Here is a 23,842-nt window from a genome sequence, read left to right as displayed (position 1 = left end):
ACCATTGCCTGTGCCAACAAAGTAGCTTTATGCAGATTACCTCCGATACCATCACAGGCCTTGATATAATCAACTAAATGTGCTTTCCCTCTGATAGGTCACAGAGCAGCCTGGCAATCGGGATTAGCATTGTCGAAAGCTAATAACTGCAACACTACATTCTGAGCAGCCAAATCTGCAATCATCTGTTTAAGATACTCCTGTATCCGAGCTATAAAATCAATGTGTGGGTCTCTTAGTCCCTGTTTTGTAGCAGTGAAGGAAGAGTATTGTTCTCCACCTGAAGTGATTTTTTTCCCCAAGCTCTAATGTACTCTCGCCTAAGCTGTTGTATGGCATCATTCTGCATGACCAGTTGTGCATCTAAACCAGCCCAGCTGCCAACCCCCAAAAGTTGGTCTGCAGTTATATTAATTTGATGTTGGGCCTGGGCATTTCGACCAGCCTGAATGGAAGCTTCATCTGCCCACCAAGTTTTAAATTGTAAGAACTGAGCAGGAGTTAGACAAGCTCGAGTAAGAGCGTCCCAGTCAGTAGGAATCATGCGACTGGAAACAGCAACATTCTTTAACAGTCCCATTACAAAAGGAGAACCTGGTATATACTGATTTATAGCTTGTTTAAATTCTTTGAGTAATTAAAAGGAAAAGGCTCAAATGTAGCTATAATATTTCCCTGTTGATCTGGGGGGTGTATTCTAACAGGGAACTGCCAAGCCTCTATATCACCTTCTCGTCTAGCTTGCTGAATTCTTGCCTGAATAGAACTAAGAGCGGTCGCTTGAGGCACTGCTCGAACAGTCACTGGGGGAACTACTTTTCGCCCAGTGTCTTCTGGAAAAGAAAGATCTGGAGGGTCAGGCCACTCTTTTTCTTCAAATAATAATGAGGGGATACAGAAAGGTAGGGATGAACCTCTCCCTCCTTTGCTGCTTTAGCTTTAGCTGGCAAACAAACCTGCTCTGTCACCTCTTCTGTTACTTCATTATACTCTCCTTCCTCCTCATCATTAGTGTGAAAAGGTTCCATGGTGGAACGAACCAGAGCCCACACTTGTCCCTTTGTTACCCTGATGCTTCTGAGCTCCCCTTCTTAATCACCACGGGGATTGCTTTAAGAGTACTTGGGTGTTCTCCAGCTTAGTTTTCCATGTTCTCCAACCGTCTCTCCGGCGACCTTTCGACCTGGATTCGGGCCCCACAACTTGCAGAGACCAGCGTGGTTAGGGAGACCCTAACCCAGCGGTGCTAGAGGAATTAAAGACACACACACAGAAATATAGAGGTGTGAAGTAGGAAATCAGGGGTCTCACAGCCTTCAGAGTTGAGAGCCCTGAACAGAGATTTACCCATGTATTTATTAACAGTAAGCCAGTGATAAGCATTGTTTTTATAGATTATAGATTAACTAAAATTATTCCTTATGGGAAAAAAAGGGATGGGCCAAAATAAAGGGATGGGTTTGGCTAGTTAACTGCAGCAGGAGCATGTCCTTAAGGCACAGATTGTTCATGCTATTGTTTGTGGTTTTAAGAACGCCTTTAGGCCAGGCGCGGTGGCTCAAGCCTGTAATCCCAGCACTTTGGGAGGCCGAGACGGGCGGATCACGAGGTCAGGAGATCGAGACCATCCTGGCTGACACAGTGAAACCCCGTCTCTACTAAAAAATACAAAAAAAACTAGCCGGGCGAGGTGGCGGGCGCCTGTAGTCCCAGCTACTCGGGAGGCAGAGGCAGGAGAATGGCGTGAACCCGGGAGGCGGAGCTTGCAGTGAGCCAAGATCACGCCACTGCACTCCAGCCTGGGCGGCAGAGCGAGACTCTGTCTCAAAAAAAAAAAAAAAAAAAAAAAAAAAAAAAAAAAAAGAACGCCTTTAAGGGGTTCTCCACCGTGGGTGGGCCAGGTGTTCCTTGCTCTCATTCCGGTAAACCCACAATCTTCCAGCATAGGCGTCATGGCCATCATGAACATGTCACCGTGCTGCAGAGATTTTGTTTATGGCCAGTTTTGGGGCCAGTTTTTGGCCGGATTTTGGTGTCTGTTCCCAACATGCTACCATGTAAGATGTGCCTTTGTTCCTCCTTCGCCTTCTGCCATGATTGTGAGGCCTCCCCAGTCATGTGGAACTGTGAGTCCGTTAAAGCTCTTTTTCTTTATAAATTACCTAGTCTTGGGCATTTCTTCATAGCAGTATGAAAATGAACTAATACAGGGGTAAAGTAGGCATTGGGAAACAAAGAACAGAGAAGGAAATATTTCTGAGATTCAAGGAGCTTTGCCAGGAGTATAGCCCAATGTAATGTAGGAGTGGAGACCCAGCTAAGATCAGGAGCCCTAGAGAGAAGAACCTGTCTGAGCAGAGGTTGGACTTAGATGATGATGGATGGGTCAGAGGCATCCAGAATTGAAGGATTTTAAAGTAAAACCTATTTGTGGACATGGGAAAAGCGGAATTAATTACCGTTTTATGTACCTGTAAATGCCTTCCCCTCTGTGAGGCTTTGTGGTTATAAGGAACAGTGTTCAAGGGCATCTGGCTCAATTAAAGGAAGCAGACTATAAGGAAACCTCTGCCTTTGCGTGGAGTCAGGACCAAGTAACCCAATGAGTAGTGCATAAGAAACATACAAAAATCATGTCCCAAAAGATTTTCTTCTGTGTTTTTCAGTGATGCCATCTGCAGTTTTGTGATCTGCAATGATTCTTCCCTTCGAGGTCAGCCCATTATCTTTAATCCTGACTTTTTTGTGGAGAAACTCCGACATGAGAAACCTGAGGTTTTCACTGAGTTGGTGGTCAGCAATATCACAAGGCTCATCGATTTACCTGGAACTGAGTTGGCTCAGCTGATGGGGGAAGTGGACCTTAAGTTGCCTGGCGGGGCCGGCCCAGCGTCAGGATTCTTCCGGTCTCTCATGTCTCTCAAGCGAAAGGGTAGGACATGTGTCTGTGAAGGGTGGGCAGGCCTCAGCTGCTCCCTGGGCTTCTCTCTCAACATCTACACATTCACTGAAGAGTTGCTATTAACTTAGAGCTTTTTTTTGACCGTTTTTTTCAGTTTTTATAAGTAGTAACACCTTAAGTAATTGTGATACAAATTGTAAAAACTGTCTAGATAAATAAATAATTAAACTAAAGCAAATATTTTCAGTCCCTGAGAGATGATGACATGATTAACTTAGGTAGTTATCAGGGGCATCTTGATTTTCGTGCCCTATTAATATGTGAAAATGATCTTTAAAAAACCATAGTTACATCGCTAGAGACTATAGAGCAGAAAGCTTGAATTTTCTTTTTTTTCAGGGATGGGGTCTCCCTGTTGCCGATGCTGGAGCGCAGTGGTGTCATAGCTCACTGCAGCCTTGAATTCCTGGGCTCAATCTATCCTTCTGTCTCAGCTCCCAGTAGCTGGGACTACAGATGCATGACGCCATGCCTGTTTTCTATTTTTTGTAGAAACGGGGTCTCACTATGTTGCCCAGGCTGGTCTCAAACTCCTGGCTTCAAGCAGTCCTCCCACCTCAGCCTCCCAAAGCACTGGGATTACAGGTGTGAGCCACCATGCCTGGCCTTCTGTTTGTTTGTTAAATTAAATACTAACATGCTAGATACCTCCTTCTTACTTACTAGATATACGCTTCTTACTTAAAAAAGAAGATGGTATTTGCCTTCAAGGAACCTACAGTCTAATATTGAACTTGGAGAGAACTGATTGAGAGTTATCCTGCTTGCATTTTCTGGTGCACTTCCAGTTCTAAGGTTTTTGTTTACTGACCATGTGAAAACGCTTGCTGAATTGTAAAATAGGATGCTTGAGTGGTTTTAAGTGTGATGATTTTGTACTATTTGTGTGAAATATAGCCCTGTCATATCATATGGTTTTTCAGAAAAAGGAGTGATATTTGGGTCCCCACTGACAGAGGAAGGCATTGCCCAGATATACCAACTGATTGAATATCTACACAAAAGTAAGACTACTTGAAATTTTATCATTCTTTGTTTAATGAAGAATTCTGTTTTCTGTTGAGAGCTAATTGCCTGGAGTTAGTAGGTGCCAATTAACCATCAAAGGAACTAACCAGTGTTAATTTCAGGTGGCATGTTTTTAAATATATTTCCTTTTAAACTTCATCTCATATTCATTTGCTTTACACTCTCAAAGTGTATATAAATTAGACCGTGTCTATGAAGTCACATTTACCTCTTGCCTCAGAGAGACATTTCTTCTGGAAAAATATGTTGTCCCTAAAGAATCATTGCATTTATTTAAGAGAGCATGATACCTTTTTTCTCCAGAATTCTATGCTTAAAACACACTCTTTACTTTTTTTTTTTGAGACAAAGTCTCATTCTGTCACCCCGGCTGGGGTACAGTGGTGCGATCTTGGCTCACTGCAGCCTTGACCTCCCAGGCTCAGGTGATTCTCCCACCTCGGCCTCCCTAGTAACTGGGATCACAAGCTTGCACCACCACACCTGGCTACTTTTTGTAGTTTTTTTGTAGAGATGGGGTTTTGCCATATTGCCTAGGCTTGTCTTGAACTGTGCTCAAGTGATTCACCCGCCTAGGCCTCCCAAAGTGTTGAGATTATAGGCATGAGCTATTGCCTCTGGCCTAGGGATGAATAGTTGGGATGACTCTAAAGCTTCTGGGAATCTCTTAGAAATTTGACACATTAGAGTTCTAATTCCTGGAGCAGTGCAGAGACTCTGGATTCATTCTGGGCTGGGAAAACAGCTTACAAGAGCTACAAACATCCACAGATGTATGTAGCCCCTCAAAATGAAGTCTGGGATAAACAAGAAGAGGTCTTTAGGGAGATTTGGCTTTTTTAAAATATATTTTTCAAGCTAATTCTGACCATTGATTGGGTTAAATTCAGATTGTCTGTACATACTTCAGGAGATTGAATGACCCCTGGGAGGACTACCTTTTAGTTTGGAAGATCTCCAAGTGCCCAAGGGCGTTCAGATATGTCTCCTCAGGAGGTCTGTAGGTTCTAAACTACACTGATGAAAAAAGGCAAAAACTTACTTGAAAGGCTTTGTAAAGGGTCTTTTAAGTGTAGTCTTTAGACCGTGTATTTTAATCATAATATTTCTGCTTCCTTTTTGCCTGTCCTCTGCTTTCTTTTATGCTAAACAGACTTACGAGTAGAGGGTTTGTTTAGAGTACCAGGTAATAGTGTCCGACAGCAGATTTTAAGGGATGCTCTCAATAATGGAACTGACATTGACTTGGAATCAGGGGAGTTTCACTCAAATGATGTTGCCACTTTGCTGAAGATGTTTCTAGGAGAGTTGCCGGAGCCTCTGCTGACACATAAACATTTCAACGCACACCTTAAAATCGCTGGTGAGTATAGGAAGTAAGAAGGAGATGTAAATACATTTCTTTAAATTTAGTAAAGTTCCTAGGAATTTTCTGTTGCTTGTGACCCACAGAAATACTTCTATTAATATTGGTTAAGACTTCGTGTTGTTGCTGGACTTCTCTGGGTACTCAAAGGTATTGGCTAGTTAAATTTAATTTTAATCGAATGGCTTTCTTGATCAATAAGCTTTGTATTGAAATAAGGAGCTGGTAGTAAGATATGGTCTGAGTTTTATTTATTTTTGAATCTCTGATAGATCCTCGAGTAATGTGTTGAACATTATAGTTGGAAACAGGATCTCACTCTGTCACCTAGGCTGGAGTGGTGCAAACTTGGCTCACTGCAGCCTTGATCTCCCAGGCTCAGGTGAGCCTGCCACCTCAGCCTCCTGAGTAGCTAGGACTATAGGCGTGCGGCATCACGCCTGGCAAATTTTTTGTATTTTTTGTAGACACTGGGTTTCGCTATGTTGCCGAGGCTCAAACTCCTGGGCTCAAGCGATCTGCCCACCCTGGCCACCTGAAGTGCTGGGATTATAGACGTGAGCCACTGTGCCCAATCCGTTTTAGTTGCTTAATAAATGTATGCTTTTCATTGGATTGATTCATATATTTCAGAGGTTTACAGGTTTGGTATTTTTGCCTTGGTTTGGGGTTTTTGCTCAGTATTTTTATGCCTCAGTTGAGGACATCGCTACACTTGAAAAAAAATTTTTTTTTTTTTTTGAGATGGAGTCTCGCTCTATCACCAGGCTGGAGTGTAATGGTGCGATCTCGGCTCACTGCAACCTCCGCCTCCTGGGTTCAAGTGATTCTCCTGTTTCAGCCTCCCGAGTAGCTGGGATTACAGGTGCCCGCCACCACACCCAGCTAATTTTTGTATTTTTACTAGAGATGGAATTTTACCATGTTGGCCAGGATGGTCTTGATCGCTTGACCTTGTGATCTGCCTGCCTCAGCCTCCCAAAGTGCTGGCATTACAGGTGTGAGCTACCACGCCCAGCCAAGGAAATTTATTTTTTAAAAAAATTATTTGTTTTCTGAATAGAAACACATAGTTCAAAATTCAGATGATTGAAATAATATATAGTAAAAACCTCTCCTACATTTGTTCCCCAAGGCCCAGTTCTTCTCAGAAACAATCAGTGTTACTGATTTAAAAATTTTTTTTTTCTTTTAAAAAAAGAAAACCTGTTCCCCAGACTGGTCTCAAAACTCTTGGCTTCAAGTGATCTCCCTCCTCAGTCTCCCAAAGTGCTAGGATTGCAGGCATGAGCTGCAGCCCCCGGACCAGTGTTATTGATTTCTAAAGTATCCTTCCAGAGATATTTTGTGTATTCCCAAACAAGTATGTATATTCCTTTTCTCCTATTTTTATGTAACAGATTATACACATGGTTCTGTGGTTTGCTTTATTCACTTACTGTATCTTGAAGAATGTTCCATTTTCAGCTCATAAATAGTTTCTTCATACTCCTTTCTACCTGTGTGGCAGGGAATTCATTCTTAAATTGCATGTCTGTTATGCTGCTATGGGCTCTAAGTGTTTATAGCATCAATATCCATTATTGCAGTTGCTTAGTTTTCTGCCCCTGAGTATTTTTCCTGTTTCTTCTAATTATATGGAAAAGAAATATAAGGTTTTTTTCCTTTTTGAATAATTTTTACTACTTAAAGAAACAAGTTTTGGCCTGGCGCGGTGACTCATGCCTGTAATCCCATCACTTTGGGAGGCCGAGGTGGGCAGATCATGAGGTCAGTAGATCGAGACCATCCTGGCTAACACGGTGAAAACCCGTCTCTACTGAAAATACAAAAAATTAGCTGGGCGTGGTGGTGGGCACCTGTATAGTCCCAGCTACTCTGGAGGCTGAGGCAGGAGAACCTGGGAGGCAGAGCTTGCAGTGAGCGGAGATCGCACCACTGCACTCCAGCCTGGGGGACAGAGCAAGACTCTGTCTCAAGAAAAAAAAAAAAAGAAACAAGTTTTGAATTAAAAAAAAATCTAATATGATTAGGTTTTTTGTTTTTTTTTTTTTTTTTTTTTTTTTTTTTTAGCACTTTTAGTAGCAATCCCAATGATGCAATGAGTAAATATTACTAGAATGTTATATAATTTTACAGTTATTTTGGGGAGAAATAAAGATGTTAGACCTTTGAAAAAGATTTGGAAAATATTCTTTTATAAGTGTTAACATGAAAGATGCTTGTTTCGTTTGCTTTCCAGTTCAGTTCATTCATTTAGTGCAATATTTGAAATTCTCCCTTTTACCACCCTGTGATTGAATGTTCTTTAAGAACATACTGAGGCGTGGCACAGTTGTAGCCTTTCATATGCCTTGCTGATAGCTGGAAAGAATTTTTGTTTTCAGTTTCATATTAACAGGGAACATTTTCAGGCCGGGCGCGGTGGCTCAAGCCTGTAATCCCAGCACTTTGGGAGGCCGAGGCGGGTGGATCACGAGGTCAGGAGATCGAGACCATCCTGGCTAACATGGTGAAACCCCTTCTCTACTAAAAATACAAAAAACTAGCCGGGCGTGGTGGCGGGCGCCTGTAGTCCCAGCTACTCGGAGGCTGAGGCGGGAGAATGGCGTGAACCCGGGAGGTGGAGCTTGCAGTGAGCCGAGATCGCGCCACTGCACTCCAGCCTGGGCGACAGAGCGAGACTCCGTCTCAAAAAAAAAAAAAAAAAAAAAAAAACAGGGAACATTTTCTAGCAATGTTACCTGCCTTTCCTAAACCTGGAATTACTGAGGTTAAACAGCTTAAATAATACACTGTAATCATTTGTACGTCTATATGAGTTGTACTCAAATGGTTATTAGTGTCCTTTGAAATTCTCATTATCCAGGGGACTGTTTTCATTGATAACCTTTTTAGTCTGTTAGGGAAGAACCAATAATTCTAACTCCATTGGGAGCTGCCTGTTATAAGGAGCAGCTTGTGAATAAGGACATATTCATTCTCATTTTTCACTCTCATTTTTCTTTTAGCTGTAAAATATCTGAGTGGGGAGAAGTGGAGTGAGTGGCATGTGTGGATCTTTTTTTTATCAAAGGCATGTGTGGATCTTTTTTTTTTTTTTTTTTTTTATATAGAGGTGGGGTTTCGCCATGTTGCCCAGGCTAGTCTTGAACTCCTGGGCTCAAGCGATCTGCCCACATTGGCTTCCCAAAGTGCTGGGGTTACAGGCATGTGCCACTGCACCTGACTTGGATATGTGTTTATTTCTCTTGAGTATATACCTAGGAATTGAATTTCTTGGTCAAATGGTAACTCTCACTTTTTGAGGAACTGCCAAAATGTTTTCCAGGTGGTTATACCATTTTATATTCCCACCAGCAATATAGGAGGGTTTAATTCTCTCTACATCTTTGCCAACATTTTTGTCAATCTGTTTGTAGTGTTAGCCATTGTAGTGGGTATAAGTAGTATGTCACTGTGGTTTTGATTTATAGTTTCTTGATGGCTAATGATACTGAGCATACAAAGCCTTATTGGCCACTTATATAGCTTCTGAAGGAATGTCTATTCAAATCCTGTACACATTAAAAAAAATTTTAGCCAGGTGTGGTGGCTCACACCTGTAATCCCAGCACTTTGGGAGGCTGAGGCGGGTGGATCACAAGGTCAGGAGATCGAGACCATCCTGGCTAACACAGTGAAACCCCATGTCTACTAAAAATACAAAAAATTAGCTGGGCGTAGTGGCGGGCGCCTGTAGTCCCAGCTACTCGGGAGGCTGAGGCAGGAGAATCACTTGAACCCGGGAGGCAGAGGTTGCAGTGAGCTGAGAGTGTGTCACTGCACTCCAGCCTGAGTGACAGACCAAGACTCCGTCTCAAACAAACAAACAAACAAACTTTTTTTGGTCTTTTTATTGTTGAATTGCATTGACATTATTTTGTTGTTATGTTTTGCTGTAATATTTGAATGGTGTTTCTGCCTGAATCTTTTTTCCTCCTTTCTTTGATGGAGTTGAGGGGAGGATGATGGTGAAAGCACTGATTTTTCTTGCTGATATTTTCTCCTCGCTTTGCAAATTCTCTTTTGTCCTCAAGATTTGATGCAGTTTGATGATAAAGGAAACAAGACCAACATACCAGACAAGGACCGGCAAATTGAGGCTCTCCAGTTGCTCTTCCTCATTCTCCCTCCTCCTAATCGTAATTTGCTGAAGTTATTGCTTGATCTCCTATACCAGACAGCAAAGAAACAAGACAAGAACAAGATGTCAGCCTATAACCTTGCCCTTATGTTTGCACCCCATGTCCTGTGGCCAAAAAATGTGAGTGTTGACGGGAAGAGTAAAGATTGCTTGGTTTTCTTGGGCTGGGCCTCATTCTGTAGCTATACGTCGGTGAGATTATCAGGGATCCAAAGTCTAGCCTTCAGCTTTATGAGGTTGGGAACTTACTTTATTAGTTCATTGAAGAGTCATCAGATCTGAGAGGGCCAATTCCTGCTAACTTCACTTATAAATCAATCTCTGATAAACCTACATGGCATTGTATTAGTGGAAACTCTTAGTGGGAAATTGTAGCTACTGAATAAACTAGAATACTCATTTTGGCTGTTTAGTGTGGAGTCCTTAACAGGAAAGGCTTCTTGGGAAATTAAATGAGTTTCTGAAGATCGAATGTTATAAAATTAGAATAGAGCTGTATGGGCCGGGCGCGGTGGCTCAAGCCTGTAATCCCAGCACTTTGGGAGGCCGAGACGGGCGGATCACGAGGTCAGGAGATCGAGACCATCCTGGCTAACACAATGAAACCCCGTCTCCACTAAAAATACAAAAAAATTAGCCGGGCGTGGTGGCGGCGCCTGTAGTCCCAGCTACTCGGGAGGCTGAGGCAGGAGAATGGCGGGAACCCGGGAGGCGGAGCTTGCAGTGAGCCGAGATCGCGCCACTGCACTCCAGCCTGGGAGACAGAGCGAGACTCCGCCTCAAAAAAAAAAAAAAAAAAAAAAAAAAAAAAAAAAAGAATAGAGCTGTATGATCTTATGGGATAATGTCACCAAGCTTATGGATTTATAGATGAGATGAAACTTAGAGCAATCCTGCCTTGTCCTAACTTTTCTATTTCCTGTATATATAGTCTTCTTGGATAAAGCTGAACTTCTTATTATGGAGACCATGGTCTTCTCAGTGACTTACATGAGAAATAAACTCATTCTCTCTTTCTTTTTTTTTTTAATGCCTGAGGGATAAAAACACAGAGAAATAAATTCTCTGAAGTCTTTTTTTCTATTTTTTTGAGATAGGGTCTTATTCTGTCACCCACACTGGAGGGGAGTAACGCAATCATTGCTCACTGCAGCCTCATCTAAAGTCTTTTAAACAACTTGCTGACCTGGAGGTACATAGCTTATACTCCTGCCCACTTATAATATGGTTTTACTACGTGATGGAGTTGTGAGCCAGGATAGGTGGGTTGGAAGCCAAACACCAGCAATGTTACCTATGTCTTTAACCTTTTTTTTTTGAGACAGAGTCTTGCTCTGTTGCCCAGGCTGGAGTGCAGTGGTGCAACCTCAGCTTGTTGCAATCTCTGCCTCCCAGGTTCAAGCGATTCTCCTGCCTCAGCCTCCCGAGTAGCTGGGACTACAGGCGTGCACCACCATGCCTGGTTAATATTTGTATTTTTCTGTTTTTGGTAGAGACGGGGTTTTGCCATGTTGGCCAGGCTGGTCTTGAACTACTGACCCCAGGTGATCCACCCACCGCTGCCTCTTGAAGTTCTGGGATTACAGGCGTGAGCCACTGCGCCTGGCCTTTTACTTTTTTTTTTAAAGAAGCTGTCTACAAGCCATTTTTTGTTTGTTTAGTCTTTTACCTTTCCTATGCGTAGGCTTTTCCTCTGTAAACTGGGCATAATACAGTAAGTCCTCAACCTATTAACATTGTTGATAGGTTCTTGGAAACTGAAACTTTAATCAAAATAACCTATAACAAAACAAATTAGTTTTCTCATCAATGTTATAATGAAAAGATGTTGAAGAAAACGATGTTATTCGAGGACCTGCTGTATGTTGGTGCACTTAACGTCATAGTTTCCAAGAACCTATTGACCCCTTAAGTGAGGATATACTGTAATAGCTTTACTACTTACCCCACAAGGCTGTTGGGAAGATAATAGAAATAGGTTATAGTAATTTATAAAAAATTTTTGAGATTATAAGAAATGAGAAAAGGAAGGTAAAGGAGAGAGATTGTGGAAAACATTTTACTTAACAAATAACTAGTGAAAAAATAATAAAGTTCTGGGCCAGGAAGAGCCTCTGGGGGTGAGTAGGGGAGAAGACGACACATTAACATTTGTCCATATTAAGGAGATCAAGGCCGGGCGCAGTGGCTCACGCCTGTAATCCCAGCACTTTGGGAGGCCGAGACGGGTGGATCACGAGGTCAGGAGATCGAGACCATCCTGGCTAACACGGTGAAACCCCGTCTCTACTAAAAATACAAAAAATTAGCTGGGCGCGGTGGCGGGCGCCTGTAGTCCAGCTACTCAGGAGGCTGAGGCAGGAGAATGGCGTGAACCCGGGAGGCGGAGCTTGCAGTGAGCCGAGATTGTGCCACTGCACTCCAGCCTGGGGCACAGAGCGAGACTTCATCTCAAAAAAAAAAAAAAAAAAAAAAGGGAGATCAAGACTCATAAGGAATTTTAGAACTAGCTAACCAAGACTATAGAAAAGCAGTGAGTAAACTGTGGTTATGAAAAGAAGTGGTGGCTTACACCTGTAATCACAGCACTTTGGGAGGCTGAGGTAGGAGGATTGCTTGAGGCCAGGAGATTGAGACCAGCCTGGGCAGCACAGTGAGACTTCAAGACCTTGTCTCTACAAAAGAAAAAGACACATAAGCTGGGCGAGGTGGCACATTCCTATGCTCCTAGCTGCTTGGGAGGCTGAAGTGGAAGGATCGCTTGAGCCAAGGAGTTTGCAGCTGCAGTGAGTTATGATTGCACCACTGTACTCCAACCTGGGTGCCAAAGCGAGACCCTATCTCTAAAAAAAAAAAGTATTTAAAAGCAAACAGAGTAACAAAGATACATGTTGAAAATGAGGGCTTTGGAATAGTAGAGTTACTGAAGTATTTAAAAAAGACAGGAGAAACAAAGGAAGGGAATCAATGACAATTTTACTGTGTTTTTAAGAAACAGATGTCACCTTTGGTATCAGTAGTGACCATTCTCTTTTGTCTTTGGAGAAACTCTAGTTTTCTAAAGAGGCAATGGTGTCCTTGATGGCTGGAACAGATTCTGGTTTTTTGGCCCATTTTGAATCCTAGACTAGATTTTCTTTTTTCTTTTTCTTTTTTTTTTTGAGACGGATTCTGACTCTGTTACCCAGGTTGGAGTGCAGTGGTGCAATCTCGGCTCACTGCAAGCTCCGCCTCCCGGGTTCACGCCATTCTCCTGCCTCAGCCTCCCGAGTAGCTAGGATTACAGGCGCCCGCCACCAGGCCCGGATAATTTTTTTGTATTTTTTAGTAGAGACGGGATTTCACCGTGTTAGCCAGGATGGTCTTGATCTCCTGATGTCGTGATCCGCCAGCCTCGGCCTCCCAAAGTGCTGGGATTACAGGTGTGTGCCACTGTGCCCAGTCATCCTAGACTAGATTTTCTTTGCCAATTTTGCTTACATGTCTAATTTTCAAGCAGAATTAGGAAATGAAAATTGGTTTTCAAGGATTTCCTCATCACTTCAGGGACACATTGTTTTTCTAGATTATGTCATATCCTGCTGAACCAAAAAGTCTTTCCAGAATTAAACATTGTATTAGAGGCACCTAGGTTAGGGATAGAAACTTCATACATTTGAAAGAACAAGCTGGCCAGGCACGATGGCTTATGCCTGTAATCCCAGCACTTTGGGAGGCCAAGGCGGGCAGATCACAAGGTCAGGAGTTCAAGACCAGCCTGGCTAACATGGTGAAACCCCATCTCTACTAAAAATAGAAAAATTAACTGGGCGTAGTGGTGCATGCCTATAATCCCAGCTACTTGGGAGGCTGAGGCAGGAGAATCGCTTGAACCCAGGAGGCCGAGGTTGCAGTGAGCTGAGACCGCGCCACTGCACTCCAGCCTGGCGACAGAGCAAGACTCTGTCTCAAAAAAAAAAAAAAAAGAAAGAAAGAACAAGCCTATTGGTAAGTACTACTTTCCAGCTCTTAATGCCCATTGTTTGGTTTCTTTTCCTCTGAATAGGTCACTGCAAATGACCTTCAGGAGAATATCACAAAGTTAAACAGTGGGATGACTTTTATGATTAAACACTCCCAGAAACTTTTTAAGGTAGGTAAGGGATAGCATTTGGTTGGTAACAGGACAAAGAAAATGGAGCAAGGTGGGATCCTAAGTGGGGCTATAAAGATGACTAAATGAGAAAAAGGTCCTGAATGGGATTGCAAACCAGAATGGACAGTGGCAAAACCCAGGGATAACAACCACTATGGTGGAAAGGAATAGGAATAGGAGGCTGAGTAGGGCTGGATCCTTTGGGTACTGACTCTACCCTCTGAGCCATTCTTCCTTTTTCACAAAGGAAGCACATGTGGCAGCTGAGTAGTTTTATCCTGCCTGCTTACTGCCAGTAGAGTTTTGGGGGTCTGCCAGTAGAATTTTGGGGGTCATTTTGTACTTTTTGGCCCTTTCAATCCAAACAGGCTGTGTTTCTGCTGACATAATTTTCCTAAGAACTTTGTAGGTCTTCTGTGGATTTCAGTGGGATTCATTCCATTAGACAAAGGCCACATATACAAATCTTTTGAAGATAAATATTTCCCTGCCTTGTTCACCTGCTGAGAAACCTAAGGGACAGAACCTTTAAGCTTCCTAAAGGCTTTCTGGTTTAAGTGAGAGGGTCTGTGAGGCACGCTTTTACTCTCTTGAAAGGGCCCTTTGTATGACTGAATACTCTGACCTTTTGCCGTTTCTAAGGTTTTAGCAAAAGGTAGCACAGTCACATCCTTGACCTTTTCTTTAGTGTATACTTCCTTGATAGTGAATCTCTTAATTTTAGCATCTTTTTTTTTGAGACAATGTCTTACTTTGTCGCCTAGGCTGGAGTGCAGTGATACAGTCTTGGCTCACTGCAGCCTCAACCTTCTGGGCTCAAGTGATCCTCCCACCTCAGCCTCCCCAGTAGCTGGATCCGCAGGCATGCACTGCCATGCCTGGCTGATTTTTGTATTTTTTGTAGAGACAGGGTTTCAACATGTTGCCCAAGCTGGTCTTGAACTCCTGGGTTCAGTCCTCCTGCCTCAGCCTCCCAAAGTGCTGAGATTACAGGCGTGTGCCAATTTTAGCATCTTTTGCCATCTGGAGAGACTGAAAGTTTCCAAGATCATCCAGTTCTGGTTTCTTTTTTTTCTTGCAGTAAAATACTTATAAAATTTGCCATCTTAACCATTTTTAAGTGCACAGTTCTGTGGCATTAAGTACATTCACGTTGTGCAGCCATCATCACTATCTGTTTCCAGAACTCTTTTCATCTTGCAAAATTGAAACTCTGTGCCCATTAAGCAGTAACTCTGCATAACCCTCCTCCCATCCTTGGCAACCACCATTCTACTTTCCATCTCTATGAATTTGACTTCTCTAAGTACCTCATGTAAGTGGACTCATACAGTATTTGTCTTTCTGTGACTGCCTTATTTACACTTAGCACAGTGTGCTCAAGGTTCATCCACACAGTAGCATGTGACAGGATTTCCTTCCTTTTTTTTTTTTTTTTTTTTTGAGACGGAGTCTCGCTCTGTCGCCCAGGCTGGAGTGCAGTGGCCGGATCTCAGCTCACTGTAAGCTCCGCCTCCCGGGTTCACGCCATTCTCCTGCCTCAGTCTCCCGAGTAGCTGGGACTACAGGCGCCCGCCACCTCGCCCGGCTAGTTTTTTATATTTTTTAGTAGAGATGGGGTTTCACCGTGTTAGCCAGGATGGTCTCGATCTCCTGACCTCGTGATCCGCCCGTCTCGGCCTCCCAAAGTGCTGGGATTACAGGCTTGAGCCACCGCGCCCGGCCGATTTCCTTCCTTTTTAAGGGTACATAGTATTCCACTGTGTTTATATACCACATTTTGCTCATCTGTTCATCAGTTGATGGACATCCCTTTATATTCCAGATATCATCCTTTATCAGCTATGTGTACAAATATTTTCTTCTATTCTGTGGGTTGCCTTTTTACTTTGTTGATAGTGTGTTTTGATGTGCAAATTTAAAAAAGTTTTATGAAGTCTAATTGGTCTATTTTTTCTCTTGTTGCCTGTCCCTTTGGTGTCATATCCAATAAATCACTGCCAAATCAATTGTCATGAAGCTTTTGCCTTATGTTTTCCTCTAAAAGCTTTTATAGTTTTAGGTCTTATATTTATGTCTTTGACCCATTTTGAGTTAATTTTTGTTTCTGGTGTTAGGTAAGGGTCCAACTTCATTCTTTTGCATGTGGTTATATGGTTTTCCCAGCACCATTTGTTGAAGAAACTGTCCTTTCTCCATTGGTCTTGGTCCTTTTATTGAAAAGCATTTGAATATATATGTAAGAGTTTATTTCTGGCTTTCTAGTCTATTCCATTGGTCTACTTATCTGACTTTATACTAGTACTGTGGTGGTGTGATTAGTAAATGTTGTAAAGGTGTTGTAGTAAATTTTTAAATCAAGAAGCTTGAATCCTCCAGGTTGGTTCTTCATTTTTAACATTGTTTTGGCTGTTCAAGATGCCTTGAGACTCCATGTTAATTTTAGGATGGATTTTCTGTCTTTGCTCCAAAAAACCTCATTGGTATTTTGATGTTTCTAACGTTGATAGGGATTGTATTGAATCTGTAGATTGCCTTGAGTAGTATTGACATCTTAGCAGTCCTTATCCAATAATATGAACATGGGATAGCTTTCCATTTACTTAGTTTTCTCTAATTCCTTTCAGCAGTATTTTATGGTTTTCATTATACAGTAGTTCCCTCTTATCCATGGGAGATACGTTCCAACGCCCCGAGTACATGCCTGAAACTGTGGCTAGTACCAAACCGTATATGTATACTATACACGAATTTCTTTTTTCTTCTTCATAATTTCACAGATAGAAGATGTATTCCTTTTTTTTTTTTTGAGACAGTCTCGCTCTGTTGCCCATTCTGGAGTGCAGTGGCGCAATCTCGGCTCACTGTAAGCTCCGCCTCCTGGGTTCACGCCATTCTCCTGCCTCAGCCTCCCGAGTTGCTGGGACTACAGGTGCCCGCCACCACGCTCGGCTAATTTTTTTGTATTTTTAGTAGAGACGGGGTTTCACTGTGTTAACCACGATGGTCTCGATCTCCTGACCTCGTGATCTGCCCGTCTCAGCCTCCCAAAGTGCTGGGATTACAGGCGTGAGCCACTGCGCCCAGCCAGAAGATTTATTCTTATAGTGGATCTTAGCAACCTCAGCATATGACTTTTTGGTAAACTTTTTATTGACCCATAATATTTGTACATATTTATGGGGTACATATGATATTTCGTTACTTGGATTGAATGTGCAATGATCAGGTCAGGGTATGTAGAGTATCCATCACAGTGAATAGTTGTCATTTCTATGTGTTGGGAACATTTCAGGTCCCCTCTTCTAGTTATTTTGAAATATACCATATGATGTTGTTAACTGTAGTCATCCTGCTTTTGCTATTAAGTGTTAGAACATATTTCTTCTGTCTCACTACATATTTGTACCTATTGACCAACTGCTCTTTACCCTCACCCCAACACCTATCCCAGCATCTGGAAACTATTATTCTACTCCCTACCTCTATGAGATCAATTTTTTTTCTTCTCTTTTCTTTTTCTCTCTCACCATGAGATGCACTTTTTTTTTTTTTTTTTTTTTTTTTAGATAGAGTTTTCACTCTTGTTACCCAGGCTGAAGTGCAGTGGTGCAATCTCAGCTCACTGCAGCCTCTGTCTCCTGGGTTCAAGCGATTCTCTTGCCTCAGCCTCTCGAGTAGCTGGGATTACAGGTGCGCACCACTACACTGGACTAATTTTTGTATTTTTGGTAGAGACAGGGTTTCACCATATTGGCCAGGATGGTCTCTAACTCCTGACTGCCCGCATTGGCCTCCCAAAGTGCTGGGATTACAGGCGTGAACCACTGCGGCCGACCTGAGATCCACTTTTTAGCTCCCACGTATGAGTGAGAACGTGTGATGATCTGTCTTTCTGTGCCTGGTTTATTTCACTTAACCTAATAACCTCCAGTTCCATCCCTGTTGCTGCAAATGACAGGATTTCATTCTTTTTTTATGGTGGAATAGTATTCCATTGTGTATATACACCACATTTTCTTTATCATTCATCCATTGATGGACACTTACATTGGTTCCATGTCTTTGCTATTGTGAATAGTGCTGCAGTAAACATGGGGATGCAGATATTCCTTTGAAAACTGATTTTCTTCTCTTTGAATAAATACCCAGTAGTGGGATTGCTGTATTATGTGGTAGTTCTATTTTTAGTTTTTTGAGAAATCTTCATACTGCTTTCCATAATGGCTGTACTAATTTACATTCCCACCAACAGTGTATAAGAGTTCCCTTTTCTTATATCCTCATCAGCATCTGTTATTTTTTATTTTTATTTATTTTTATTTTTGAGATGGAGTCTCACTCTCTCACCAGGCTGGAGTGCAGTGGCGCGATCTTGGCTCACTGCAAGCTCTGCCTCCTGGGTTCGCGCCATTTTCCTGCCTCAGCCTCCCGAGTAGCTGGGACTACAGGTGCCTGCTACCACGCCTGGCTGATTTGTTTTTGTATTTTTAATAAAGACAGGGTTTCACCGTGTTAGCCAGGTTGGTCTCAATCTCCTGACCTCATGATCCGCCTGCCTCGGCGTGGCTGGCCTTTTTTTTTTTTTTTTTTTTTGAGACAGAGTCTCACTCTGTCACCCAGTGTGGTGGCATGATCACAGTTCACTGGGCTCAAGTGATCCTCCTACTTCAGCATCCTGAGTAGCTGGGACTACAGGCGTGTGCTACCACATCTGGCTAGTTTTTAATTTTTTGTAGAGATGAGGTCTTGGTATGTTCCTGCTTTATCATTTTTCCTAAAATTCTTCTTAACTATTACTAGTTCTGTCCTCTACTGTTATCAGTCCATCTGACTCAGTCTGGTTTTATCTCTTCCCAACACCACATCTTTTCCTAGGGATTTACAATGTATATACAGTTAAGGCCAATTTCCAATACTTGAGCAGTCCTTTTGTTGTTTCTCTATGAATTGTAAAATGCTTAAGACCTCAGATTTTCATGTAAGCCTGTTTGTCTAAGGCTGGCTCCCTTTCTGGATGTTTTTTCAGCTCATAGCATCTTTGGGGATGGTGGGGTTTTTTTTGTTTCTTTCCTTTTCTTTCCCTTTTTTCCTTTCCCTCCTTCCCTCCCTCCCTCCCTACCTTCCTGCTTTGCTTGCCTTTTTTCTCTTCTCTTCCCTCCCCTCCCCTCCCCTCCCCTTGCCTCCCCTCCCCTTGCCTCCCCTCCCCTCGCCTCCCCTCCCCTCGCCTCCCCTCCCCTCCCCTCCCTTCCCTTCCCCTCCCTTCCCCTCCCTTCCCCTCCCTTCCCCCTCTCCTCTTTTTTTGTCCTATCCGTCCATCTGTCCATCCGTCCTTCCTCCCTCCCTCCCTCCCTCCCTTCCCTTTTCCCTTTCCTTTCTTTTCTCTTCATTTCCCCTTCTCTTCCTCTTCCCTTCCCCTTCCCTTTCCCTTCCTTTCCCCTTTCCCTTCCCTTCCCCTTCCCCTTTCCCTTTCCCTTCCCTTCCCTTCTTTTCCCCTTCCCCTACCCCTTCTCTTCCCCTTCCCCTTCCCTTCACCTACCCCTTCCCTTCCCCTTCCCTTCCCCTAACCCTTCTCTTCCCCTCCCCTTCCCTTCTCCTGCCCCTTCTCTTCCCCTCCCCTTCCCTTCTCCTGCCCCTTCTCTTTACCTTCCCTTCCCTTCTCCTGCCCCTTCTCTTCACCTTCCCTTCCTTTTCCCCTTCCCTTCCCCACCCCTTCCCCACCCCTTCCCCTTCCCTTCCCCTAACCCTTCTCTTCCCCTCCCCTTCCCCACCCCTTCCCCACCCCTTCCCCACCCCTTCCCCTTCCCTTCCCCTAACCCTTCTCTTCCCCTCCCCTTCCCCACTCCTTCCCCACCCCTTCCCCTTCCCTTCCCCTAACCCTTCTCTTCCCCTCCCCTTCTCTTCCCCTTCCCTTCCCCTTCCTTTTCCCTTCCCTTCCCTTTCCCCTTCCTCTACCCTTCCCCTTCCCCTTCGATTCCCTTCCCCTTCCCTTCCCCTTCCCCTTAGTTTCCCTTCCCCTTCGCTTCCCTTCCCCTTTGCTTCCCTTTCCCTTCCCCTTCCTTTCCCCTCCCCTTCCCTTCCCCTTTGCTTCCCTTTCCCTTCCCTTCCCCTTCCCCTCCCCTTCCTTTTTCCTTCCCCTCCCCTCCCCTGCCCCTTCCCTTTCCCTTCCCCTCCCCTGCCCCTTCCCTTCCCCTTCCCCTTTCCCTTCTATTCCTTTCCATTCCCCTTCCCTTCCCTTCCCTTCCCATTCCTTTCCATTCCCCTTCCCTTCCCTTCCCTTCCCCTTCCCCTTCCTCTTCCTTTCCCCTTCCCTTCCCCTTCACCTTCCCCTTCCCTTCCCCTTCACCTTCCCCTTCCTTTCCCCTTCACCTTGCTTTTCCCCTTCCCCATTCCCTTCCCCTTTTCCTTCCTTCCTTCTTTATTTTCTTTCTTTTGACAGGGTCTCACTCTGCCCCCTAGGCTGGAGTGCAGTAGTGTTATCTGCTCACTGCAGCTTCGAACTCCCAGGCTCAAGCGATCCTCCCACCTCAGCTTCCCAAGTAGCTGGGACGGGTGCATGCCACCATGCCTGGCTAATTTTTCTATTATTTGTAGTGACAGGGTACACCATGTTGCCCAGGCTGGTGTTGAACTCCTGGGCTCCAGCATTTCTCCTGCCTTGGCCTCCAAAAGTGATGGGATTACAGGCATGAACCACTGCGCTTTCTTTTTTTAAAATGAAGTTTACAGAATAGATGTCATGGGTCCTTATATATTCTTGTTTGGAGAAAATTTCTGTTGGTCTTAAGCTCTGTTTTATAGTTTTTCAATTTAGAAATTAAACTGGCCGGGCGTGGTGGCTCACGCCTATAATCCCAGCACTTTGGGAGGCCGAGGCAGGTGGATCACCTGAGGTCAGGAGTTCAAGACCAGCCTAGACAACATGGTGAAACCCCATCTCTACTAAAAATACAGAAATTAGCTGGGCATGGTAGCGGGCGCCTGTAGTCCCAGACAGTCGGGAGACTGAGGCAGGAGAATCAGTTGAAGCCAGGAGGCGGAGGTTGCGGTGAGCCGAGATTGCACCACTGCACTCCAGCCTGGCGACAGAGCAAGACTCCATCTCAAAAAAAAAAAGAAAAAAAAAAAAAAGAAATTAAACTATACATATCATAATGTTTTTGTCATGAGACTCTTTAAAAAACCTTTATTTTGAAAAATTTCAAATATAGAGAAAAGTTAAAGAGTAAAACAGTGAATACTCACGTAACTCTCCCCCACTGTCAACAGATGTTATCATTTTGCCATATTAGCTTTATTTCTCTTTATATATGTTCCTACCTTTTTTTGGCTGAATCACTAAAAGTAATTGCAGACGACATCATGCTTCATTCCTAAGTACTTAAGTAAGCATCTCCTAATAATAAAAATATTATCTTATCACACTACTATTATCACATCTAAGAAACTAACAAGAATTTCTTACCATCTCGTTTTCAGTACATATTCAAATTCCCCAGCTGTCCTAAGAATGTATTTCATACTTGTTTTCAATATATGCCAATCAACGTTTCTGTATTGGTTTTAATTATTATGACACTTTTAAGCTGCACACTCATGCTTTTTCTTCATGTCATTTGTTGAAGCATCAAGTTAACTGTTGTAGAACGTCGCACATTCTAAATTCATCTTATTGTTTTCTCAAGTTATTTAACTTGTTCCTCTATCACCTTCCATGCAGTTCCTGTAAACTAGAAGCTAGGTCTAGAGTCTTAATCAGATTCAGATTAAGCATTTTTGGCAAAGATACTTCACAGGTGATGTTTGTGTGTGTCAAGTTGCCTCACATGAGGAGGCACAGATTGTTTGATTTTCTTGCTCTTCAGGATGTTAGTTTTGCTAACTGCTGGATCTTTCAGTTTTAAAGGTACATTTTTTCCCCTTTGCAATTAGTAAATAACCTGTAGAGTGATTACCTAATAATGGTTTTAGCATCCATTGATAATCCTGCTGGAATCTATGATTACATTGGGTATTAAAAATGATGATTTTCTAATTTTGTCATTCAGTCTTTATTAGCTGACTTTCTTCTTTGGAACATAGCTTTTCTTTGTCTCATTCTCTCTCCCTTTAAAAATGAATATTCATATAAACTCATGGATTTTTATTTTTCCGAAGTGTTAGTCAATTTTATTTATAATGTTGATATTCTCTTGGGCAATGTGGTGAAACCCCATCTCTACGAAAAATACAAATATTAGCTGGGTGTGATGGCATGCTCCTGTGGTCCCAGCTACTCAGAGGCTAAGGTGGTAGGATGACTTGAGCCCGGGAGGTGGAGGTTGCACTGAGTCGAGATTATGCCACTGCACTCCAGCCTGGGTGACAGTGAGACCCTGTCACAAACAAACAAACAAAATTGATATTTAAATTATCCCAGATTTGGCCAGTGATAGCCCTTGTTAACTGACTTCTCCATCTTTTTGACAGGACTGTATTGTCTTTGAGTGTTTCCTTTCTGGTATAAAATGTTCCCAGCTCACTTCGTACTTGTGCTGGCCTAGATCTGGAGTAATTATTTCACCAGGGAACTTTGGCTTCTGAGTGACACTAGGTATACTCATTGTTTCTGGTGTGTCATTGCTTCTAGGCTGCTTGAGGGCAAAGAAATAGATTAAACATTTTTTTAAAAGCAATTGTAAGTTCATATTAATACCACCAATTCAGATTTAATACTACAGAACGTTTTCTTGGCTTCTTTTGTTTTGTATTTGTATTTCTTTTTTTCTTATATTGCAAATTTCAGATTTTTTTTTTTCTTTTTTTGGAGAGTTTTGCTCTGTCACCCAGGCTGGAGTGCAGTAGCACAATCTGGGCTTACAGCAGCCTCTGCCTCCTGGGGCCAGTCGATCCTCCCACCTCAGCCTCTCAAGTAGCTGGGTCCACAGGTGAGCGCCACCACACCCGGCTAATTTTTGTATTTTTTGTAGAGATGGGGTTTCACCATGTTGTCCAGGCTGGTCTCAAACTCCTGGGCTCAAGTGATCTACCCTCTTTGGCCTCCCAAAGTGCTGTGATTACAGGCATGATCCTCTGTGCCCGGCCAAATTTTAGATTTTAATGGCATTTGTATATGTTATTTACTCTGTCCTACAATAAGCTTAAATTAATTTCAAAATAATACAACTGTCACTACTGACAGTAAGCCTATATAAACTTGCTGATTGAAGTTCAAGATTTTCTTGCAATTCCTTTTTCCTTGAATATATCCCACTAAGGATATATAGTCAGAATACGGTTTTTTTTATTATTTTTTTTTTTGAGAGGGAGTCTTGCTCAGTCACCCAGGCTGGAGTGCAGTGACGCGATCTCTGCTCACTGCAAGCTCCGCCTCCCGGGTTCACGCCATTTTCCTGCCTCAGCTTTCTGAGTAGCTGGGACTACAGCCGCCCGCCGCCACGCCCGGCTAATTTTTTGTATTTTTAGTACAGACGGGGTTTCACCGTGTTAGCCAGGATGGTCTCGATCTCCTGACCTTGTGATCCGCCTGCCTCGGCCTCCCAAAGTGCTGGGATTACAGGCGTGAGCCACCACGCCCAGCCGAGAATACAGTTTTCAAAAGTTGTATGAAATAATTTCTTTCTCTGTGCTCACATTGTCAGTTTGATATACAGATATGTTCTTTTTTTTTCCTGTTGGGTGTTTGGTTTTAGGGCTTGTCTTTTTTTTTCCTTTTGGATTTAATTTTATGTTATGAACCTGTAGTGTAAACATGGTTCAAAAGTCAAAACTGGCCGGGTGCTGTGGCTTAGGCCTGTAATCCCAGCGCTTTGGGAGGCCGAAGCAGGCGGATCACCTGAGGTCGGGAGTTTGAGACCAGCCTGGCCAACGTGGTGAAACCCCATCTCTACAAAAGTACAAAAATTAGCTGGGCATGATGGTGGGTGCCTGTGATCCCAGCTACTTGGGAGGCTGAGGCAGAAGAATCACTGGAACCTGGGAGGTGGAGGTTGCAGTGAGCCGAGATCGTGCCATTGCACTCCAGCCTGGGCGAGAGAATGAGACTCCATCTCAAAAAAAAAAAAAAAAAAGTCAAAACCACATTAAAAGATAGACTTAGAGAAATCTCAGTCCTTTCTAATTCTTTTCATTGTTTTCTGGGTTATCCTCTTAGTGTTTCTTTTT

General features: G+C 43.2%; 1 protein-coding gene across 11 annotated transcripts in view; it reads left to right on the top strand.

The window, feature by feature from the left end:
• Positions 1-23,842, top strand: part of ARHGAP19 (Rho GTPase activating protein 19) — an 80,475-nt gene that overhangs the window by 30,112 nt on the left and 26,521 nt on the right. For 3 of the 11 annotated variants that reach the window (XM_015147778.3, XM_015147777.3, NM_001266583.1), the window contains 5 exon segments: positions 2,667-2,932; positions 3,886-3,966; positions 5,145-5,354; positions 9,437-9,663; positions 13,589-13,675. In XM_015147778.3, coding sequence (XP_015003264.3) covers positions 2,667-2,932; positions 3,886-3,966; positions 5,145-5,354; positions 9,437-9,663; positions 13,589-13,675 — 871 coding nt within the window. 11 annotated transcript variants of the gene reach the window in all.

The sequence above is a fragment of the Macaca mulatta genome, chromosome 9 (assembly GCF_049350105.2).
Source record: "Macaca mulatta isolate MMU2019108-1 chromosome 9, T2T-MMU8v2.0, whole genome shotgun sequence".
In the NCBI taxonomy this organism is placed as follows: domain Eukaryota; kingdom Metazoa; phylum Chordata; class Mammalia; order Primates; family Cercopithecidae; genus Macaca; species Macaca mulatta.
The sequence above is the reverse complement of the archived record's forward strand: the minus strand, read 5'-3'. Positions and strand labels throughout refer to the sequence as shown.